Raw genomic sequence first — 19,047 nt, 5'->3', positions numbered from 1 at the left:
AAACCTTCACTTTGACACAGAAGCAGACTAGGTGATGTTGAGCCAGTCATTATCTCAAAGTCCTAGCCTGAGACATCAGAAAATGTTTATCAATTGCAGTGGATCACATAGTAGTTTAGAGTTCATAGCCTTAATGGCCTTATTGTTGCAGTGGATTATTATCTCCCTTTTTTTGCCAGTTCGTACTGGCAACTATCCATTGACTCTGCTTGTTGGAATTTAGCTGTGCAGAGTGCAAATGGTGATTATGTGATCATAAGACACTGTCATGATTTTAAATGCCTGCAGCTGGAAAGATCTGAATATTGGTTGTGTAGCTGCTGAGACACTGCAACTGTTAGTGGGAGAACCCATCGTAAAGTTATTTTTTTCATTGAACTTCCAATAAGTTCAAATAGACAAGGTAATTGTCAGGTGAGAAATACTTGTATATACATGTGGTCCTCATTTAATGACTACTTGTTCAGCACTTGAACTTGCAGTGATGCTGATTAATGGTACTTTTGACCAATCCTTGAAGTTCTGGCTGTTGCAGCACCCTGTGGTCATGTGATTGCAACCAGATTTCTGACAGTTGCAGCATCCCATGTTCACATAATCTTGATTTGTGACTTTCATTGCTAGATTTCCACAAACAAAGTTAATTGGGGATTGCTGCAAGTTTCAGTCATGTGAAGGCCTCACTTAACAAATCCATGGTACTTTGCTTAATAGTGGTAAATGCTAAAACTGCCATTGCCTTGTGTGGTCATGTGATTTCACGCTTTATGCCAATATCATTTATTGATAGAATTTCTGATCCTCATTACCAAGTGAGAAATAGTTCTGTTTGTTTTATTAATATCTGCTGGCTTTCAAAACAGCAATATAGTTATATTCCAAGCAAGTATTGTATTCACCATGCTGTGGTAGAGCTTCTGGTAAAGATACCTCTATAAGATATTAGAGATTGTGTGAGTTCCATTTCTTTCTGGTTAAAGAAAAACAATATGCCACCTGTCCTTTTTTTATTGAATTGTGGAATGAGTTTTGTTTTTCTGCATCTCACTCTGGGTTCCAGACAAAAAGTAAGATTGTCTTATCTCCAAAGCACACTAGACCAGATTGGGTGGATTCTGCATATTCCTATTCCATATCAGCTTCTGGAATTCTCATATCTTTAACAATATTCTTCCTTATCTTTTCCCACAAACCATTTAACCTAATTGCTCAGAGCTATTTCCCTAAACAGTGGAAAGAGGAATTCTTGTGAAGGAAATGATTTTGTTGCACTCTTTTTACTGCCAGCAAAAACAAGAGATTGAAACAGAGATTTGACTTTAATGAAAAGTAGCTTGGAATTATTTTGAAAAACTAGGATTGCTATTTTCTTCCTATATTTTCTACTACAAGGGATAACTGCCTTTATTATTATTTAACCTACTGTTTTCATGATGCCTTTGTTTAGGCGATATGCTCTTTCAGTCTTGTTCAGCAAATATTATTTTCTTTTTTTTCTTGTTTGCAAGTCGTGTTCATTCATCCATTTTCCTTGAGTTGTCAAGCAACAACCACCCAAGCTACGTTCTTTGAACCAATACCAGCCTAAGGAAGAACAACAGATGGCCTAGCTGCTAAAACAAAGAGTTGCTTTCATTCCTAATTTTGTTTCCTGTGCTCTTTTCATTAAGGAACTCTGTAATGGAATACCTGACCTTTATAAAGATCAAAATGTAAATATTGTTCTTTACATGTTGGTCTTGAATGTTTGACTTTTTAAATGGTTGCTAAAGTCCTGTTATGTTTAAAAACATATTCTTGTGACCAAGGTATAATTCTTTTCATCCTTTCCTTCTTCCAACCTTTAAATATTTTATTTATTTACAGCATAGAGAAAGGAAACCTCTATAAACTGGCTTTTTTGTGAACACATAATTGCATTCCTTGTTCAAACTAGGGGTATGCATGTACCAAACAGTTTACACCATACTGTGCACAATATACCTGTTTTTGGTGTTTTCTTCTGGGCACGACATAAAACAGACCATTTGTTCTGGACAGAAATAGTTGAGGAGGACAGGGAAAATGCTGAAGAGAGGGAAAACACTGGAATATCACAGAGGCAGGTGGACCAATGGGATATGCCACCCCAGTATCTACAGAAGGTCAAGAAGGAGTACCATTTATTTATTTTTTTGGCTGCTTAACCCATCCAGAGTTGCTTTTGCACCATCCAAATCAACTAAGGTGTTCTGAGATTGCCTGAAAAGTTCAGCAGAATTGCTGGAACCTTTTTAACTTTCCTGGATTCAAAAAATTCCTTTCATGCATATTTGTGAATTTGAAGTGTAAACTGTAAGCAGAGTCATTTACTGAGAATGGGTGGTTATAAAAATCAATCAATCAAAGAAATGGCTAAATATATATGAGGAATATAAATTCATACAAAAAAGCCATACTATATCAGTCAGACGGTTAATTCTCAGTCAACCTTTAGTTTTCATAGTGAAAAACACTTCGTTAGAAGTGTGCAAACAAATACTAGTGCTATAGTGCCCCTCCCTAGGTATTCCCCAGTCTCGTGTTCACCATGTGTTGTTCAAAATCCCAGATTCCTTCAGTTCTCATAATTCTTTGGCCAAGTAGGTTTGGAATTATGTGAGCTGAAATCTAATTCATCTGAGAAAAGGGCTGATTTAGGATTGTGGTTATTAAACACTAATGACTTTATTTTCAAAAAAACAATGTATTTTTTCTTTTAAAGCAATCCAGGTTGGCAACCCTCTTTCAGAAAAAAAAATCTGATTTAATTTCTAGAGGATTCCAACTTTAATTATGAACTCATAATGAAAAAGTCATTCTCATCTACCTCATATCTATAACTTTACATAATTCTGTCATGTTCTGTCTTCTTGCTTTTTCCAAGTATTCAGCTTACCCTTTTCAGCTCAACAATGTATTATTTCTGATGCACTGATCAGTAGTTACTGGTAAACCTTGATTTTGAACTATTTGTTTAGTGACTGTTCAAAATTACAGCAGTGCTGAAAAAAGTTGACTTATGGCCAGTCCTCACATATATGACAGTTGCAGACTCCTTATGGGTCACATGGTCAAACTTCGTGCACTTGGTAACTGGCCTGTATTTACAATGGTTGCACCGTCCTGGGTCACATGATCATCGTTTGTGACTTTTCCAGCTGGCCTCCAATAAGCAAAGTCAATGAGGGGAAGAGGTCTCCAAATTTGGCAACTTTAAGATAGCTGGCTGGAGAATTCTGGGAGTTAAAGTCCACAAGTCTTAAAGTTGCCAAGTTTGAGGACCCCTGCTCTAAATCATTGTGTAATTCACTTAATGGCCATAGCAAGAAAGCTCGTAACATCAAGTGTGCTCACTTGGCAAAGCTTCAGTCCCAGTTGTGGTTCTATGTTGAGGGCTACCTGTATTCCAAACAGTCCTATCATAGAATTCTGTAAATGAAGTGACATTATTCTGACAGAGAAAAGCACTTTAAAAAATGTTTCTAAATTATTGTCTGGTTTTATGAATTAAATTATTAAAATAGATTAAAAGTAGATTACAATAGCTTCTTCATTAGAAAAATAAATTTGTGCTCTGCACAATTTGTATTGTAGGGAATAAAAGTATGTGTTAGACAAGCCCTGAAGAACTCATGGTACTTTTATTGGAATTTACTGATGATAAACTATCACGGAGCTGCAAATCATTTCATAAAGAACTGAATCACATTTTTATGACTAGAAAAGTACACAGTGTTTTTTTTTTAAATTTGTCTTTTAACTATTATAGGAGACATGTTTATGAAGAATCAAAACTCTGTAGAAGGAACTACCTGTTTGCTCGTTTTTTGTCATGGAAATGTATCTGGATTATAGACAGTCTACTTTCCTTTATAAAATAAATTTGAGGTCCAGAAATAGTTCAGTTTTCTTTCTGTACAGTGAACAGCACATAGTTCCATTTTTAATAGCAATTTTGGAGACACATAAGTGCAGCTTAAATAAATACTATAAAAATAAACCAAAATGTTTATAGTCTCATAGTCATGTATATTGCAAATAGAAAAATAATTTGATTATGGAAAAAATAAGAACTTATGACCCATCACGACCAATGTAATCTATCCATATTACTTTTAGCAGTGTATTAAAATTTATTTGGGCTACTATTTTGACTAACAATTTTACCTACATTGTGTTTATGTGTACATTCTGAAAGCCACCTGCAGTCCTCCCTGTTTTATGGGATAGGTTAATCCCATAATAATTCACAAATGTAATTACTGTAGTTTCATAGTGTAACAAAGAATGAAATAAGTCTAAGATCTGGACAGCATGGTTTTCCTTGAATATTCAGGAAGCTATAAAAATGAATAAATCTTCCTTTCAGAATTAGAGAATCTGTCTTGATGAGAAGAAAAAGAAGCATAAACTCTTGCAGAAAAAGGAAAAGGTGATAAGTGCAAAACCCTGCCAAACACGAGGAATGTATCATACATATATACGTACCATACATACATACATACCATGGAATGAGTTGGGTCATTAGATGACAAAGGGATGCTCAAATATTGTATTTAAGAGAGAAACTGCTTATTTTGTGTATATTACAAAATATATAAGGCAATTATTTGATTTTCTCACATACTTTAGGTTAACTTTAAAATCCACACAGTAATTAGTTTGATTCTGATCACTGTACTGGGGAATCCTTAAAGAACTCAGATGTGAAATTGTTGCCCTCTTAGCAAAAATGTGTAACTTTTTCCTCAAGTCAGCCTCAATCAAACTGTGATACCATGTTTGAAGGAGAGATCCAGGAAAGTGTAGAGTTATCAAAAGTAATGTAAACACACAGAGGAATAAGATTTGCTGAAGGAAATCAGTAAGGATCCTGCAAAAATAAATCCTGCCTCATCAACACTTCATTTTGAAAAACGCTTTGGCAAAGCTAGTTACTAAGTAAGGGCAAACATGGCAGTCACGGGATAAGAGAACTTGACTATTTAAGGATTGCTAACTGGTTAAAAACAAAAAGTCAATTTTCAGTTAGCTGCTAAATGGCAAGTGTGCTTCAGTTTAAGATGCATACTGGAACACAAAATTCTAACTTCCTGCATGGCATGTAAATAAAGCTATTTCTGTTGCTTCAGTATCTGTGCAGCAGTGATCTTTGCTCTTTATTCTCACTGCCCTGATTTTCAGAATTACTTTTAACCCCTTTGGGAAGTCCCAGGAAATGTGTGACATGCGAGCACACCCTTCTTGTATCAGTTCTTGGTTGATAAGACTACCTGTCTTCTTATTTGCTATGCCTTATAAGGAAGAAAAGAGGCCAAAGGGTGTAAACTTAGCGTCATAACCATAAAAAAACTATACGTCAAGTCAGATAATAAATGGGGGGGATCAAACAAGTGCTCATGTCCAAAAATCTGGGAGTGGTCTTCCATTCTTAGGGAGTCTGGAAAGCCTGTCAGAAATATATTATTCAAAGAACCTAAAACAAAAGATCATTTTACTCATCAAGAGATTCTTCTATTTCAAAGGAAATTAATAGCAGCAGCTTTAAAATTATTTGAGGTCAAAATCCTCACTCAACCTTTATATAGAGCCCAGGTAGAACCTTATATTAAAAAAATGCAGTCAACTTTAAACGAACAAAAATTTTAAGGTCCATACTGCAGCCCCAAGGAACATCCCTAGGGAGCTCAAGCTTAAGATGGGATAGACCAAATTAATACCAAGAGCATGGCATTTAGTCTTGATATGTTGGCTTAAGATTAGTGTCTTTTCCAATGGCCTGATTATGCTAATATTTTTGAATAAGCACCCATCACCATGATTATCACAGTGGACCAGAAACTGAGGGACTATAGGCTGGCCACAGATTCCCTCTTAGCTTCTGACCTTGACCAGGCAAGAGACAAAAGGCTAGGTGACATTGAGGATTGTACTCAAGCTGGCACCCTTTCCCAAAATACAAAAACCCTAATAGTGAAAGACTGCTGACAACCTGCAAGTTATCTACAGACACTGACCTTCCCCAAGTTGAGGAAGGATTTCTTCAGAACCAAACAATGACTACATCGGAACTATTACAAGGCTAATTTACCAAAATCCCATTAACAGAATGTACCTGTTCTGGTGATTCTGAAGACATAAAAACTATCCAATATGTGCTGTTCCAATGTAATTCTTATATCGCTCTGCATAGGGGTAATATGTTATCCCAGGAAGGACTGAAGAATATGTCAATCTTCTTAGATTTCTACTATGTTAATACCCACACAATAACCAAATTCTATGTGACTGCAATGAAAATGTAGGGACTCATAGTGCAAATGTGATAAACGTTCCAGCCAGAACTACTTTATTAATTTTACAATTTTACTAATATATTGTCCATTCAGTCATCTCCAACTCTTGGCAATTCTGTGGGGCAGGTCTCCTCCCATTTTCTGATCTTGCACTACTTGTTTGAGTTTTTCTATGCTCTGGCTGGGGTCAGCTGTGACTATTTCTTAATATAACTAATTTTATCTCTGTTTTAATATACTGGTAAAACTGTTGTGTCTATAACCTTTAACTGGATGAAACAGTGTACCATAGGGCAAAACTTTTTCAGTGAAGGTTTGAGTAAACTTGCAAAATGCATCCAAAATCCAAGGCTGGTGATCCCTGTGGAACTGGAATTTAGAAATCTTATTTAAAAAATGACATAAAAAATGATTTTTGTGACATCACACAAAATGGCATAAAACATTTCCTGTGATCGATCACCTCCTGAAGTTTGACTGTGCTACTAGTTCAAGATAGGTTACTTTCAAGGCAACTATATTATATCTCTGTATTATTAAAATTCTGATTTCCGTATTTTTAACTGGGTGAACACTGCATTATAGAACAACAATTTTTAAACCAAGGTTCCTAAAATGGGGTAACTTACAGAATGCATCCAAACTCTGAGACCTATGATTCTTGTAGAATTGAAATTTGGTTAAATTTTATAAAACATGACATTAAAATTATCATATTATTTGACATATCATTATATACACGATGTCATAAAACGTTTCTCATCCTGCTGTTTGACTATTCTAGAGTTCAACATGGATTGTTTTCAAGGAAAGATACAGAATATCTATCTGAATTATTCCAACTATTCCAGTGAAGGCAGTACATTAGAAGTTTTGTCATTGTTAAAGCTTTGAGGAATCTGGTGAGGAAATATCTCTAAAAGGAAGTCATAATGGGTCATAGGTTATCTTGTATACTATTAAAGTTGTCATATCTGTTACTTTAACTGGCCAAAACAATGTATCATAGAGCAAAACAAAAATACTTCAAATGGGCTAACTTACAGAATGTCCAAAATCCAGAACCCTTGAGTTCTGTGGAATTGAAATTAGGCACATTTTAGAAAACATGTTATGACATAATGCAAAATGTCATAAAATATGGCCTGTGGTGAACTGCTGATGTTTGACTATACTGAACAGTTCAAAATGGGCTATTTTTAAGGCAGACCACACCTATGAATATCTCCCTGAATTTTTAAGAACCTTATCAGTCCATTTGAAGCTCTGCCACTGTTGAAAGCATCTAGGAATCTGGAAAGGAATTCTGAAATAATGAGCCAAAGGGTCACTGGTTTTCTAGTAATTTATTATATTTGTATCCTGACCAGTTCTCAATTTGTGGCTCACAACAATGAAATAAATTACAATAAATCAGCAAATAATACAGATTAAAAAACGGAAAGTAAAATGAAGTGAGGAATCTCATTTTCTCTTTGCCAAAAGCCTGGGTGAAAAGCCTTCCAAAAAACAGCAGAATGAATATGAGTGGCGGACTTTATTCTAAGAGGGCAGGCACTGCTACAGAGAAGGCACACTTCTAGCGTCCCAGTAGATAAAAGTTTCATCGAATAAATCTGGAGCATGCCAATCTTGCGGGATTGAAGTGACTAGGCAAATGCTATAGTTTAATTCCATTTAATACAGGTAGTCCTCGACTTACAACAGTTCACTTAGTGACCGTTCAAAATTACAGTGGCACTGTAAAAAGTGACCTATGACCATTTTTCATACTTATGACTGTTGCAGCATCCCCATAGTCGCATGATTCACATTTGGATACTTGACAACTGATTCACATTTCTGACTGTTGCAGTGTCCCAGGGTCATGTGATTGCCTTTTGCAACCTTCTGACAACCAAAGTCAATGGGGAAACCAGATTCGCTGAACCACTACGGTACTAATTTAACAACGGCTTTGATTCACTTAAGCAAGAAAAGTCATACAACGGGGCAAAACTCCCCTCACGAATTTCTCACTTGGCGACATAAATTTGGGGCTCAACTGTGTTGAGGGCTACCTATATTACGGATCTTCGACCTGTCACACGTTTGATTTGCTTTCAGCATCAAGATTAAAGAGAACCTAAGCAGTAGCGGGGAAGAGAGAATTCGTGCAAATTCCCAAGAATCGGAGGAAAGGGTGGGAATCGGAAGCGGGCAGCCAGAGCGGGTGGTTTGAAGCCAAGCTGACGCTTCGCGAGGCCGTAGGAAAAAAAGGGGCCAACCCGCGCCTCAAGACTGCATTCCTGCCCTCACAAGGATTAAACTTCCGCAAAACTCGTTAGGATTTACAGTACCATATTTCTCATCAGCCCTACGGAGTCACTCCTCCCCTTTCTATTGGGGGGGGGCGCGCGCGCACGCACACACACACACACACACTACAAATACACAAAGAGAGAGAGAGAGAGAGAGAGAGAGAGAGACTTTCTCCTCCTCCGATTGGCCACCCTTTCCTACTTTGTGACGTGCGCCCTTGCATTGCCGTCGGCGGGCAGAGAGAGCAGAAGGCAGCTCCTGCATTTGTGCCGTCACAGGAGGGCGTGCCTTGGAAGAGCGCGTGCGGACCTTGCTGCCCTGGAACTCTGGGAGGCGGCAGCACGTTCTCTCCGAGAGCGGGCGAGAGGAGGAGGAGGAGGACGAGGAGGAAAGAAAGGAGGGGAGAGGGATACTTTTTACCCCTTTCTCTCTCTACCTTCGTTTCCCCTCCTCTCCTGTCTTTTACGCACCATGCTCCGAGTTTGGACTCTGCGATCCCGCCGCCGTTTGCGCTTCAGGAGCGAAGCTCCTTATTGCTGGCTTTCCCCGAAAGATGAAGAAGGCAAGGTCGGGAGGTAGGAGAAAGTGACCGAGCCCGGCTTCTTTTCCTCCTCCTCCTCCGTCTGCCCTCCTTCAGCCTTTCCCGCTCGACCACCATGAGGGACGAGAAAGAAGCCGCCGCCTCCGCTTCTTTGCAGCGCGGGCTCAACAAACTTCTAAGCCAGCAGCCTCCGGCTGGCGGTTCCGCAGAGCCCAGTCTGCGGAACGGCTACTACGCGAAGGGATGCGCGGCTCCTCTGGCCCGGAGCAGCCTCCTGCTGGACTTTCGGGCGCTCCTCCCAGCCGCCCCTCGCCGGGCTCTGCTCTGGGGTCTGGGTGCCGCGGCGGCTACCTTGGCGCTCCTGCCGTGCGCCTTGCCCTGGGGAGACCGGCAAAGGAAAGCGGGCGCAGCTGCGAGCAGCCCCGAAGCAACCGGGCTGTTAGCGCCGCTCGGGCTTTGCCGGTGCCTGAGCCCCCTCTTCAGCCTCGCCTGTGCCTTCTTTTTCCTCACCTGCTACCTGGGCCGGGATGAGCCCGGTGGCCCCCGGTGGCTTTTGGCGCTGCCGGTTTGTTGCTTCGCGGGGGATTTGGTGACGCTGCAGTGGCTCCTGCTGGCCCGCCAGGCCGAAGTCGAGGCAGGCGTCCCCCACCCTCCGCCAGCCGAATTGCAGATGCTGGCGGGCCGGTTGTTGGCCGCGCTTAGCACGGTGGCTGGACTGACCCTTTTGCAGCGCGGCCTCAAACTCCGCAGCAGCCTCCTGGTGTTGGTTTTCTCCAGCCTCGTGTGGCTGGTCTCGCTCACTAGCCTGGGGTCCCTGCCGCCGCCCCTTAGACCGCTGCTGTCCTGCTTCGCCGGGATGGCGGGATGCTTGTGGGCGTTGCTGGGAGGAGGAGAGCGTTGCGTTTTCTCTTCTTGCTCCCCTTTGGCTCGGGGTTTACAGCAGCATCTCCAGGGATCGCATCCCAAGTTGCCCGGCAGCGCCGATCACAAAGTTCCTGTCATCCGACCCAAGAGGAGATCCAGTTGCGTGTCCTTGGGAGAGACTTCTGCCGCGTACTATGCCGGCTGGAAAACGTCCAGGAGACCTTCGTTGCCTTGCATTTCCAAAGAACAGGTAAGCCTGACTCTGCCAAGAAAGAACCTTAGGACACAGCACAGCGTGGGGGATGCTTTCTGCATGAGCCTCCCGCAGCTCTAATGCAGAACTCTCTTTTCCTGTTAGGCGGTGTGGTGTTTCCTTTTCCAGCCCATGCTTATGGAGATAGTGTCTGTATAATTTGGTCAAGACTATGCAGTCTCTAAAACTGAACGTAAACTCACTTGACTCAAAACCTGTATCATCCAGGAGCCAGACGCCTTAGCCTGTCGCAAAAATACACTGTGTGTACTGTACACTGATATTGTTAGGCTGCATACAGAATTACTTCATGCTATTTCATGTTAGGTTACTTTAGTTGATAATTTGCAAAACAACTGCATTCTCTAAGCCAAACTAAACTGTTAAAGGACTTTGTAACTATGCACTATCTGATAGCCTTTGTTGCTCAGGGCCAACTTAGTATAAATTTGGAAAATGAGGGCTACAGATTCTTAACAACAATATAAACTAGGTGAACATTGAGCTGTTGAATGCGTTGAAACTAATTCAGTATTACTGTTATAATTCCCAAATAGCCTGAGAAAAGGAAGAGAAACAGTTGTGTAAAGTTTTGTTCTGTAATGTTTTTGGAACTATTCAAAAGTACTCAGCAATGTGACAAAAACAATCAATTTTGTTTTGACAGATGGGAGACAGATAAAAGTTTCATATTATTGGAAATGGCAAGAAAGATAAAAGCCTAGGGAAAGAACAGTGAGAAGGATGTATCAACTGTGGAAAAATTAGAAAACATTTCTTAAGAAAACTCATCAATAGTATTGCTTTCAAATAGATTTAATTGTACTCAGCCTATTTTGTTAGCAGTAATTGTATTTAAAAGAGATAAGTGAGCAAAAATTTCTCTTGATTGATTCACAATTTACATGACTCATTATAAGGTAGGTATATTAACTTACACTAAAAAGATTAAAATTACAATACTACATTACAACCATCTGAAGAGAACATTGTTTGTTGTTAGAAAAGCCGCATAGCTAATAGACTTGATCATGAAAGATTCCATAATTTGAAAAGCTCACTGTATAAAATCTATTAGCAAATAAAGGAAGCTTGTCTGCAGTTTTGGATGATTTGGTTTATTTTATGTATCATGGTTTTTTTAATTAATTTGTACAATAAGATTGCAATTCTGTGCATATCTACATATGGGTAAGTTCTAAGGAATGTTGAGTTTATTCTGTACAGATGATTGGGCTATTCATTCTCAAGTATCTTCTTCCCTGAACTTTTAAATATGAAGTTGTATATTACATAGTGGATTCTTGGTTAAATGTGTTACAACTGAAAGAATTAGCTTTGTATTTATATAAGATGGAAGGAAAATACTTACAAGGTACAAAATACTGTTGCAACTATTCCTTCTAAGGAACAATATATTTCCTAGTAAAGTAGTTTACTACTAATTCTCTTAAATACATAAGTTTATAAATATACAATGCATGCAAAAAAGATACCCTTGAACGTAATCACTTAAGATTATATCATTGCCCTCAGTGAATTTTAATTAATATTAATTTTTTTATTATTTTGTTTTAAAATATGAACATAAATATTGGCAAAGAAATCCATAACTGGTAATTATCAATTGTCAATTTTTTTAAAAAAAGTAATCCTTTCCTTATATACTGTAGAAACCGCCATTACAAATTAATATTAATTTAGATTAATTTACCATTTAAAATTAAAATTAATTTACTATTTAATGTTATAAACACTAAAATTAATATTTAATGTGGCAGTAACATTTCCAAACATTTTATTTCTTAAAACATTAGTTTTTTTTAATTAATATAGTATAACAGTGTATATTCTTAAAACAATTTGGATTTTATATGAAAACGTCTAAGTTATATTTTAGAAAAATATAAAACAATAGATATTCTTTTAATTCAGGAATGTTCTGAGGAAATATAGAAAAAGTAGATTAGATTATTATTTAGCACATCTTTGTAACTTGAGACTTATTTTTTGAAAATTAGACAATTATACATCATTAAAACACAGCTCAAATAATCCAAGCTGGAAAAAGATGTACTATACACAACCATGAGTGAAACAAATTTGTGTGCTTTAATAAAAACTGTTCTCAGTGAAATTTTTTGTCATTTGCATGAGACAACATATATGAGGCAGTATATTAAGAATAGTTTTGGGTATACTCATGGTGAAAAATGAAATAATTCACTTGTTATTTTTTGGAACTGGTGTAAGCTTTGAAAAAAACATGCATGGGAAAGGATATGCAGATTTTAAATAAAATCTGTTTGCATATTTCTCCAGTACAAGTTCATTTTTTAACGTCACACCTGCCATAGTAAAACAGGAAGTACATCTCATTTGTGAATTATACTTCTACTGTTTTATTGCAATTGTATAGTATATGAAGCTTGTACTATGATTGAACAGTTCTTTTTATGCTTTGTATAATACAAATAGGAATGAGCTGTAGAAACAAGAATTTTGTTCATTAATATTTCATTAACTAACTTTAAAAGAATAATCAATTCCAATAATGATCTGCGTTATAGCTTTTCTAACCACATCATAGTCTGAAAAAGTCAAGAATCTTATAATAAGCTTATCATGGGTAGCATGTATCATTTCAAATGATTCAACAAAATATGGCAGTGAAATTTAGGTTCAAACCACGAGCAATTATTTATTATTCTATAATTCAAATTTCTTTTAAATTAAAATTTCAAGGAAAAGAAAATTCAAAATTTGCACCCAAAAAAGTTATTTCTTTCAAGGCATATATTTTAGAGTATAAGGTTTCTTTTTAGATTTTTGAAGTCGTTTCAATGGGTATAATATGGTGAGAAATACATATTTCCTAAGTTGAATCTCCTAGGCATAACTTTAAAAATACTGTCCAAGTAAGAATGATACAACTAGGGTTTTATTAAACATCTGATTCATTCATCTGAACTTGGTAACATCTTCTTTGGGGCAGACTAACATTCCAAGTAAACATTCCAGGAAGATAATTGCTACAACACTGTCAGGAGTAAGGAGCCAAGACACAATGAATTGCTCACAGTAGTTTTCTTGTTGCTCTTTGCCCATAGGCAGGAATTTTGCCAGACTAAAGTACATCTGTATAACTATCTGATTTATTCTTTGAAGGTTTAGGGAGGATCCCTCCTGGGCCTTTTTCTGCACACCAAAGACTCAAAGCTGGTTTGCCTTTTAGCTCTTTGGGAAAGATTACCTCCCACCCACTCAGTGCCAGATTCCACCACAAAAACACATATCTTAGGATTGGTTTTTTTCCTTCACTAATTATCCAGAAAATAGGGAATATAGGCATGAATCTCAGGTTAGCTTTTCTATTTTACAGGGTGTGGGCATTTTAAAAAGTAGAAACTATTACGACATACTTCATTCCAAAGATTGAGTTGTTGGACAATGTTGGTTGCATTATTTTTTTACAACTTAGGGAAAAACTGTGTAAATGTGCGAGCTGTAAAAATTGATATTGTTTATGTGATGAACAATATCAATTTTAAAGCTACACATTTACAAACTTTGTGTAAATAATACTATTTTATACAATAGTATTCTTTACAAAAGAAAAGAAAATACATTGCAACATTGTAGAAATGAACTGGCATATCATTTAAATCAGTGCTTCCCAAACCTGGTTAAATTCCTCAAAATTAGGTAAAGGTATTTTTTTTCTTTTAGTAATGACAACATGCCCATTATTCAATTGTAGTGGGGACATTTAAAATTATTTTAAAGTGTTTTACCTACATTTTACCTACTTTCTGATAAGCAGTTTTGGGTATTGAAGGAAAATGTTTGGGAAGCACTGATTTCATCAACTGAAGCCTTCTGGAGCAGGAAGGGAGGAGGAATCACAGATATGATTTAACATGCTACATTACTTTTTAAAAATGGCTATTATGTTGAATATTTTGTATAACTTCATATGTGCTGTTATATTACAATACTTATTTCATATTTAATTCCATATTATTTCAGGAAGCAAATATGTTAAGCCTGATTCCATGAACTTTGAACTGTGATTTATTTGCTCTTTCTCCCTATGTTACAACAAATTAAATAAAATGCATTGTAACAAAGTTTGCATTAATTTATGTTTCTTCTACAGACAACAAAATGACAACACAATGTCATTATGATATATCATTACAACAGTTGTTTCATCCAGTAAACAAGGAATGCACAGGTAGTCCCAAAGGTCCTTTTTTTCAAGAGGCAATTGGACTTGCTTGGGTTTTTTAAGATCTTTCGCTTCTCATCCAAGAAGCTTCTTCAGCTCTGACCAGAAGATGGGGAAATGGAAGGATTTATATTCCTTACAGATAGCTGGTCATTTTCATTCTTTTAGAGAGACATTGAGGCCATTTGGAGATTTATCTGTGTCCTCAGGTTACCTGAGTAGTGCAAATGACTCCAAATCATTTTTTTTTTAAAAGTCTAGTTCCCTTTTGAAAAAAAGGACCTTTGGGCAGGGGTGGGATTCAAAAATTTTAACAACCGGTTCTGTGGGTGTGGCTTAGGTGGTGGCTGTGGCTTGGTGGTCATGTGACTGGGTGGACATGGCTTGGTCATGTTATTGGCTGGGTGTGGCCAACTCAATATCACTCACATCGAGGCACGCATCTCCTCGCCTGGCCTCTCATGATTGTGGGGATGCTGCAACAGTCGTAAGTGTGAAAAATGGTCATGTCACTTTTTTCAGTGCCATTGTAACTTTGAATGGTCACTCCACACAAGCAAAGTACCAGCAAAGGAGGGGGAAAAAACTCCAGAGACGTTCCTGAGACAGGAAGTCTAGTCCTGCCAAGAATGTAATAAGGGTTAACGGGGAGGCAGTTTCTGTAAACAACACCAGAATGTTTCCTTCCTGCCTTCCTTACAGGATTAGGCCAGTAATTTCTTCTAACAACCGGTTCTCCGAACTGCTTAGAATGTTAACCAGTTCTAGCGAATAGGTGCGAACTGGTAGAATCCCACTCCTGCCTTTGGGACAACCATGACCTGAATGACTGAGAATCTCCATAGATCACTTGAGACTTTCAAGAAGAGATTGGACAGCCATTTGTCAGAAATGGTGTAGGTTCTCCCGCTTGGGTGGGGGGTTGGACTAGATGACCTACAATGTCCCTTCAAACTCTGATTATCTGTTAGATAGGAATGCACATGTAGTTTTAAGCAGCACTGGCTGAATAGCTTCAACAGTGCAAAATAAATTCTGACAACAAAATATACTGCATTAATATATTCAATGATTATAGTTATTCCAATCTGCTATGCTATGTTTTCTGTAGTTGTTTTTAACCTCCTTTGCAACGTACTTTCCCCTCATAAGTTTCTGCTGCTTTTTGCTATTTAAGCAATAATTTAAATAAATAAGGATCAAGAAGAAACTTCTATCCTTATTTGGAGGGGAAAATTGGGGATTTCTGGCCACACAGCTGCTGCTTTTTGCACATAGAATGCAAAGGTTTGCAAGAGAGTGATAAGTATATTCAATAAGCATGCATAGAAACCTTCCCATAAATGGAAGCATATGCTTCTCATTTACTGCAATGCTCAATTATGAGAAAGCTTCTTTGTTTAGAATATAATATCCAAAGGTCTTTATAGCCATGGATGCCTCAGGAGTTTTACCAAAACAGAAAATTAAATGGTCTTGCCCTTATCATATTTTAACTCTTACAAAGATAATAAATGGATGTTAGCTAAGTAATTGGCATGTCAAGTAATTTAAACTCATGCTTTGGTTCCCTGGAGTGCTTTTACGTAAGATTGAAGGTGCCCTGAAGAAGACTTAGAAGGACATGAATTGGGGTTGATAGTTTTGGATTGGATAGTATGATTACCATGAGGAGATTGCTGCTGTCCCATTGAGTCTTGTGGGACCATGTTCCAAACTGAAGCTGAGCACTGCCCCACTGTCTGTCTCCCTTGGACTTTGGATCAGCCTCCCTAACTTTCTAGCTGGTTACATCTGGTTTCCCCTTTCAAGAAGTTGTGGGGAAGGGATCATAGGGTAGGTTAAAGATGCAATGGGCTGATTTTCCTTTTATCAAGTGCCTAAGGCAGGTGCAGTCTGAGGAAGGGCTGTTGGGCAACTGTGGGGACCTGGCATGAATGTGAGTGCAGATTTGAGGTAAATGGGTAGGACAAATGGAAGACTTGGACTGGGAAAGGAGAAAGAGAGACTTGGGGAGATGATATATGAGGGCAGGGTGGAACTTCTAGTCCTGCCTTAGTCATGAAAGCCAAGGCTTTGGACCAGTCACTGTCAGCCCAAACCACCTCACAGATCGTTGGGCTGTGGGGAAAATAGTAGGAGGAAGGTATGTTGGATATGTTTGTGGCCTTGAGTTATTTGTAAAAATAATAAAGGTATGACATAAAAATACTTTTTAGAAGATAAATACCATAAAATTGTTCGTCCCTGCGATTTTCTTGACAATTTTTTTTCAAAGTGGTTTGGCTTTGTCTACTTCCTAAGAGTGAGAGAGAAAGTGACTGACCCAATGTCACCCAGCTGATTGTGTACCTTAAGGCAGGACTAGAACTCCCAATCTTCTGGTTTTTAACATAGTGCCTTAAAGTCTTTCACCAAACTGACTTCCTAAAGTAGTTCATAGTAGTAGTAGTAGTAGTAATAATAATAATAGTAATAATAATTATAATAATAATAATGGAGCCCTTTTGAAGACAACCAAGTCAAAAGCTGAATACAAAAAAAGTAAATGAGAAGTGAACTGAAAATTGGAAAAGCAAAGCTATGCATGGCCAATACCTGAAAGGTATTGAAGGCAAAGCTGACCAAAAGCTTACTTGGAACTGGCTAAAATCAGGAATACTGAAAAAAACTGAAGGCTTTATTTTGGCTGCTCAAGAACAAGCTTTAGCTACAAATTGCATGAAGGCAAAGATTCAGCATGTGACCACCAACAGCAAATGCCACCTCTGTAATCAGAAAGATCAAACAGTTGACCATTTAATCAGTGGGTGCAGCAAAATTGTACAAACTGGCTACTTAGAACACCATAACCAAGTTGCTAAAATCATTCACTGGAAACTGTGCCAAAAGTTTGGATTTGAGTATAGTAACAACTACTGGGAACATTAGGTTGAGAAGGTTCTGGAGAATGAAAAAGTCAAGATCATGTGGGACTTCAGAATTCAGACTGACAGGCACTTGGCCCACAACTCATCTGACATAACAATAGTTGAAAAGAAAAAGGTTTGGTTCATTGACATTGCAATACCTGGTGATGCACAAATTGAAGACAAGCAACAACAAAAAAATCACAAAGTACCAGGACTTACAAATTGAAGTTGAACGATTTTGAAAAAAGAAATCGTGTGTTATCCCAATTGTAATTGGAGCCCTTGGAGCAATACCAAAAGGGCTACCTCACTATTTGGAAATTCTAAACTTATCAGACTTGAATACCCTAATTCTACAAAAAACTACCCTACTTGGAACAGCTTATATCCTTTGACACTACCTTAACAGTTCCTAGGTCCTTGGTTAGGACTCGAGCTGTTGAACTATCAACCAGCCCCAAAGGCTGTGAATCTCACCAAAGATTAACAACAACAACAACAACAACAACAACAACAACAACAACAACAATATATGTATGCATATATTTTAAAGATATAGCATAGGAGCTAGATGGAGAACAATTGTTAACAGTTTTTAAAGTATATGGCTCCAGGTCCTCTATTTCTCTCCTTTATCTTTTTAGAGAGAGATCAGCTTTGAGTGATTTTTAATATAATTGGCAAGAAAAGAGCTTTTTTGTTTTTGTTTTGGGAGACAGATTCAGCCTTTTGCAACTCACTAGTGTTTATGCTATTTTGATGGCTATCACTGGGTAGCAGAACAAAGTTAAATACAGGTGTTTCTCCTTTCCCAGTGATCCTTATTAAAAGTGGTTTTTTTTTCCTGTGCGTCTGTTAATTGCTGGAATACACATTGATGGAATGTAATGGCTGGCAGTGAAAAGTCTGAGCTCAGAGAAAGATTTTGAGTCACGGGTTGCCTGTATGAGCTATTAAATATAATGCAGTAGGTTTTCTCCAAGTGGGTACTGTATTTTAGAGAATCTGCTACTGCTCATAAAGGCAATTCCTTTAATGGGAAAGCAAAGGGGGGGGGCCTAGGGCAGGTAACGAAGGGAGAGGTTCAACCCGGGGGGGGGGGGGGGGGGGGGGGGGGGGGGGGGGGGGGGGGGGGGGGGGGGGGGGGGGGGGGGGGGGGGGGGGGGGGGGGGGGGGGGGGGGGGGGGGGGGGGGGGGGGGGGGGGGGGGGGGGGGGGGGGGGGGGGGGGGGGGGGGGGGGGGGGGGGGGGCGGGGGGGGGGGGGGGGGGGGGGGGGGGGGGGGGGGGGGCGGGGGGGGGGGGGGGGGGGGGGGGGGGGGGGGGGGGGGGGGGGGGGGGGGGGGGGGGGGGGGGGGGGGGGGGGGGGGGGGGGGGGGGGGGGGGGGGGGGGGGGGGGGGGGGGGGGGGGGGGGGGGGGGGGGGGGGGGGGGGGGGGGGGGGGGGGGGGGGGGGGGGGGGGGGGGGGGGGGGGGGGGGGGGGGGGGGGGGGGGGGGGGGGGGGGGGGGGGGGGGGGGGGGGGGGGGGGGGGGGGGGGGGGGGGGGGGGGGGGGGGGGGGGGGGGGGGGGGGGGGGGGGGGGGGGGGGGGGGGGGGGGGGGGGGGGGGGGGGGGGGGGGGGGGGGGGGGGG

At 39.7% G+C, this 19,047-nt stretch overlaps 1 protein-coding gene across 2 annotated transcripts in view; it reads left to right on the top strand.

The window, feature by feature from the left end:
* Positions 1–7,001: 7,001 nt before the first annotated feature.
* PDE3B (phosphodiesterase 3B) overlaps positions 7,002–19,047 on the top strand; it is a 55,176-nt gene continuing 43,130 nt past the window's right edge. For both annotated transcript variants that reach the window (XM_026668338.2, XM_026668337.2), the window contains exon 1: positions 7,002–10,273. In XM_026668338.2, the coding sequence (XP_026524123.2) occupies positions 9,275–10,273 (999 nt within the window). In that variant the 5' untranslated portion in view covers positions 7,002–9,274. The remainder of the gene's footprint in view (positions 10,274–19,047) is intronic.

This window comes from Notechis scutatus, chromosome 1 (genome assembly GCF_049901735.1).
Source record: "Notechis scutatus isolate UNSWTSFEM ecotype Mainland chromosome 1, rNotScu1.2, whole genome shotgun sequence".
NCBI lineage: Eukaryota > Metazoa > Chordata > Lepidosauria > Squamata > Elapidae > Notechis > Notechis scutatus.
This window is presented reverse-complemented; position numbering and strand designations above follow the sequence as displayed.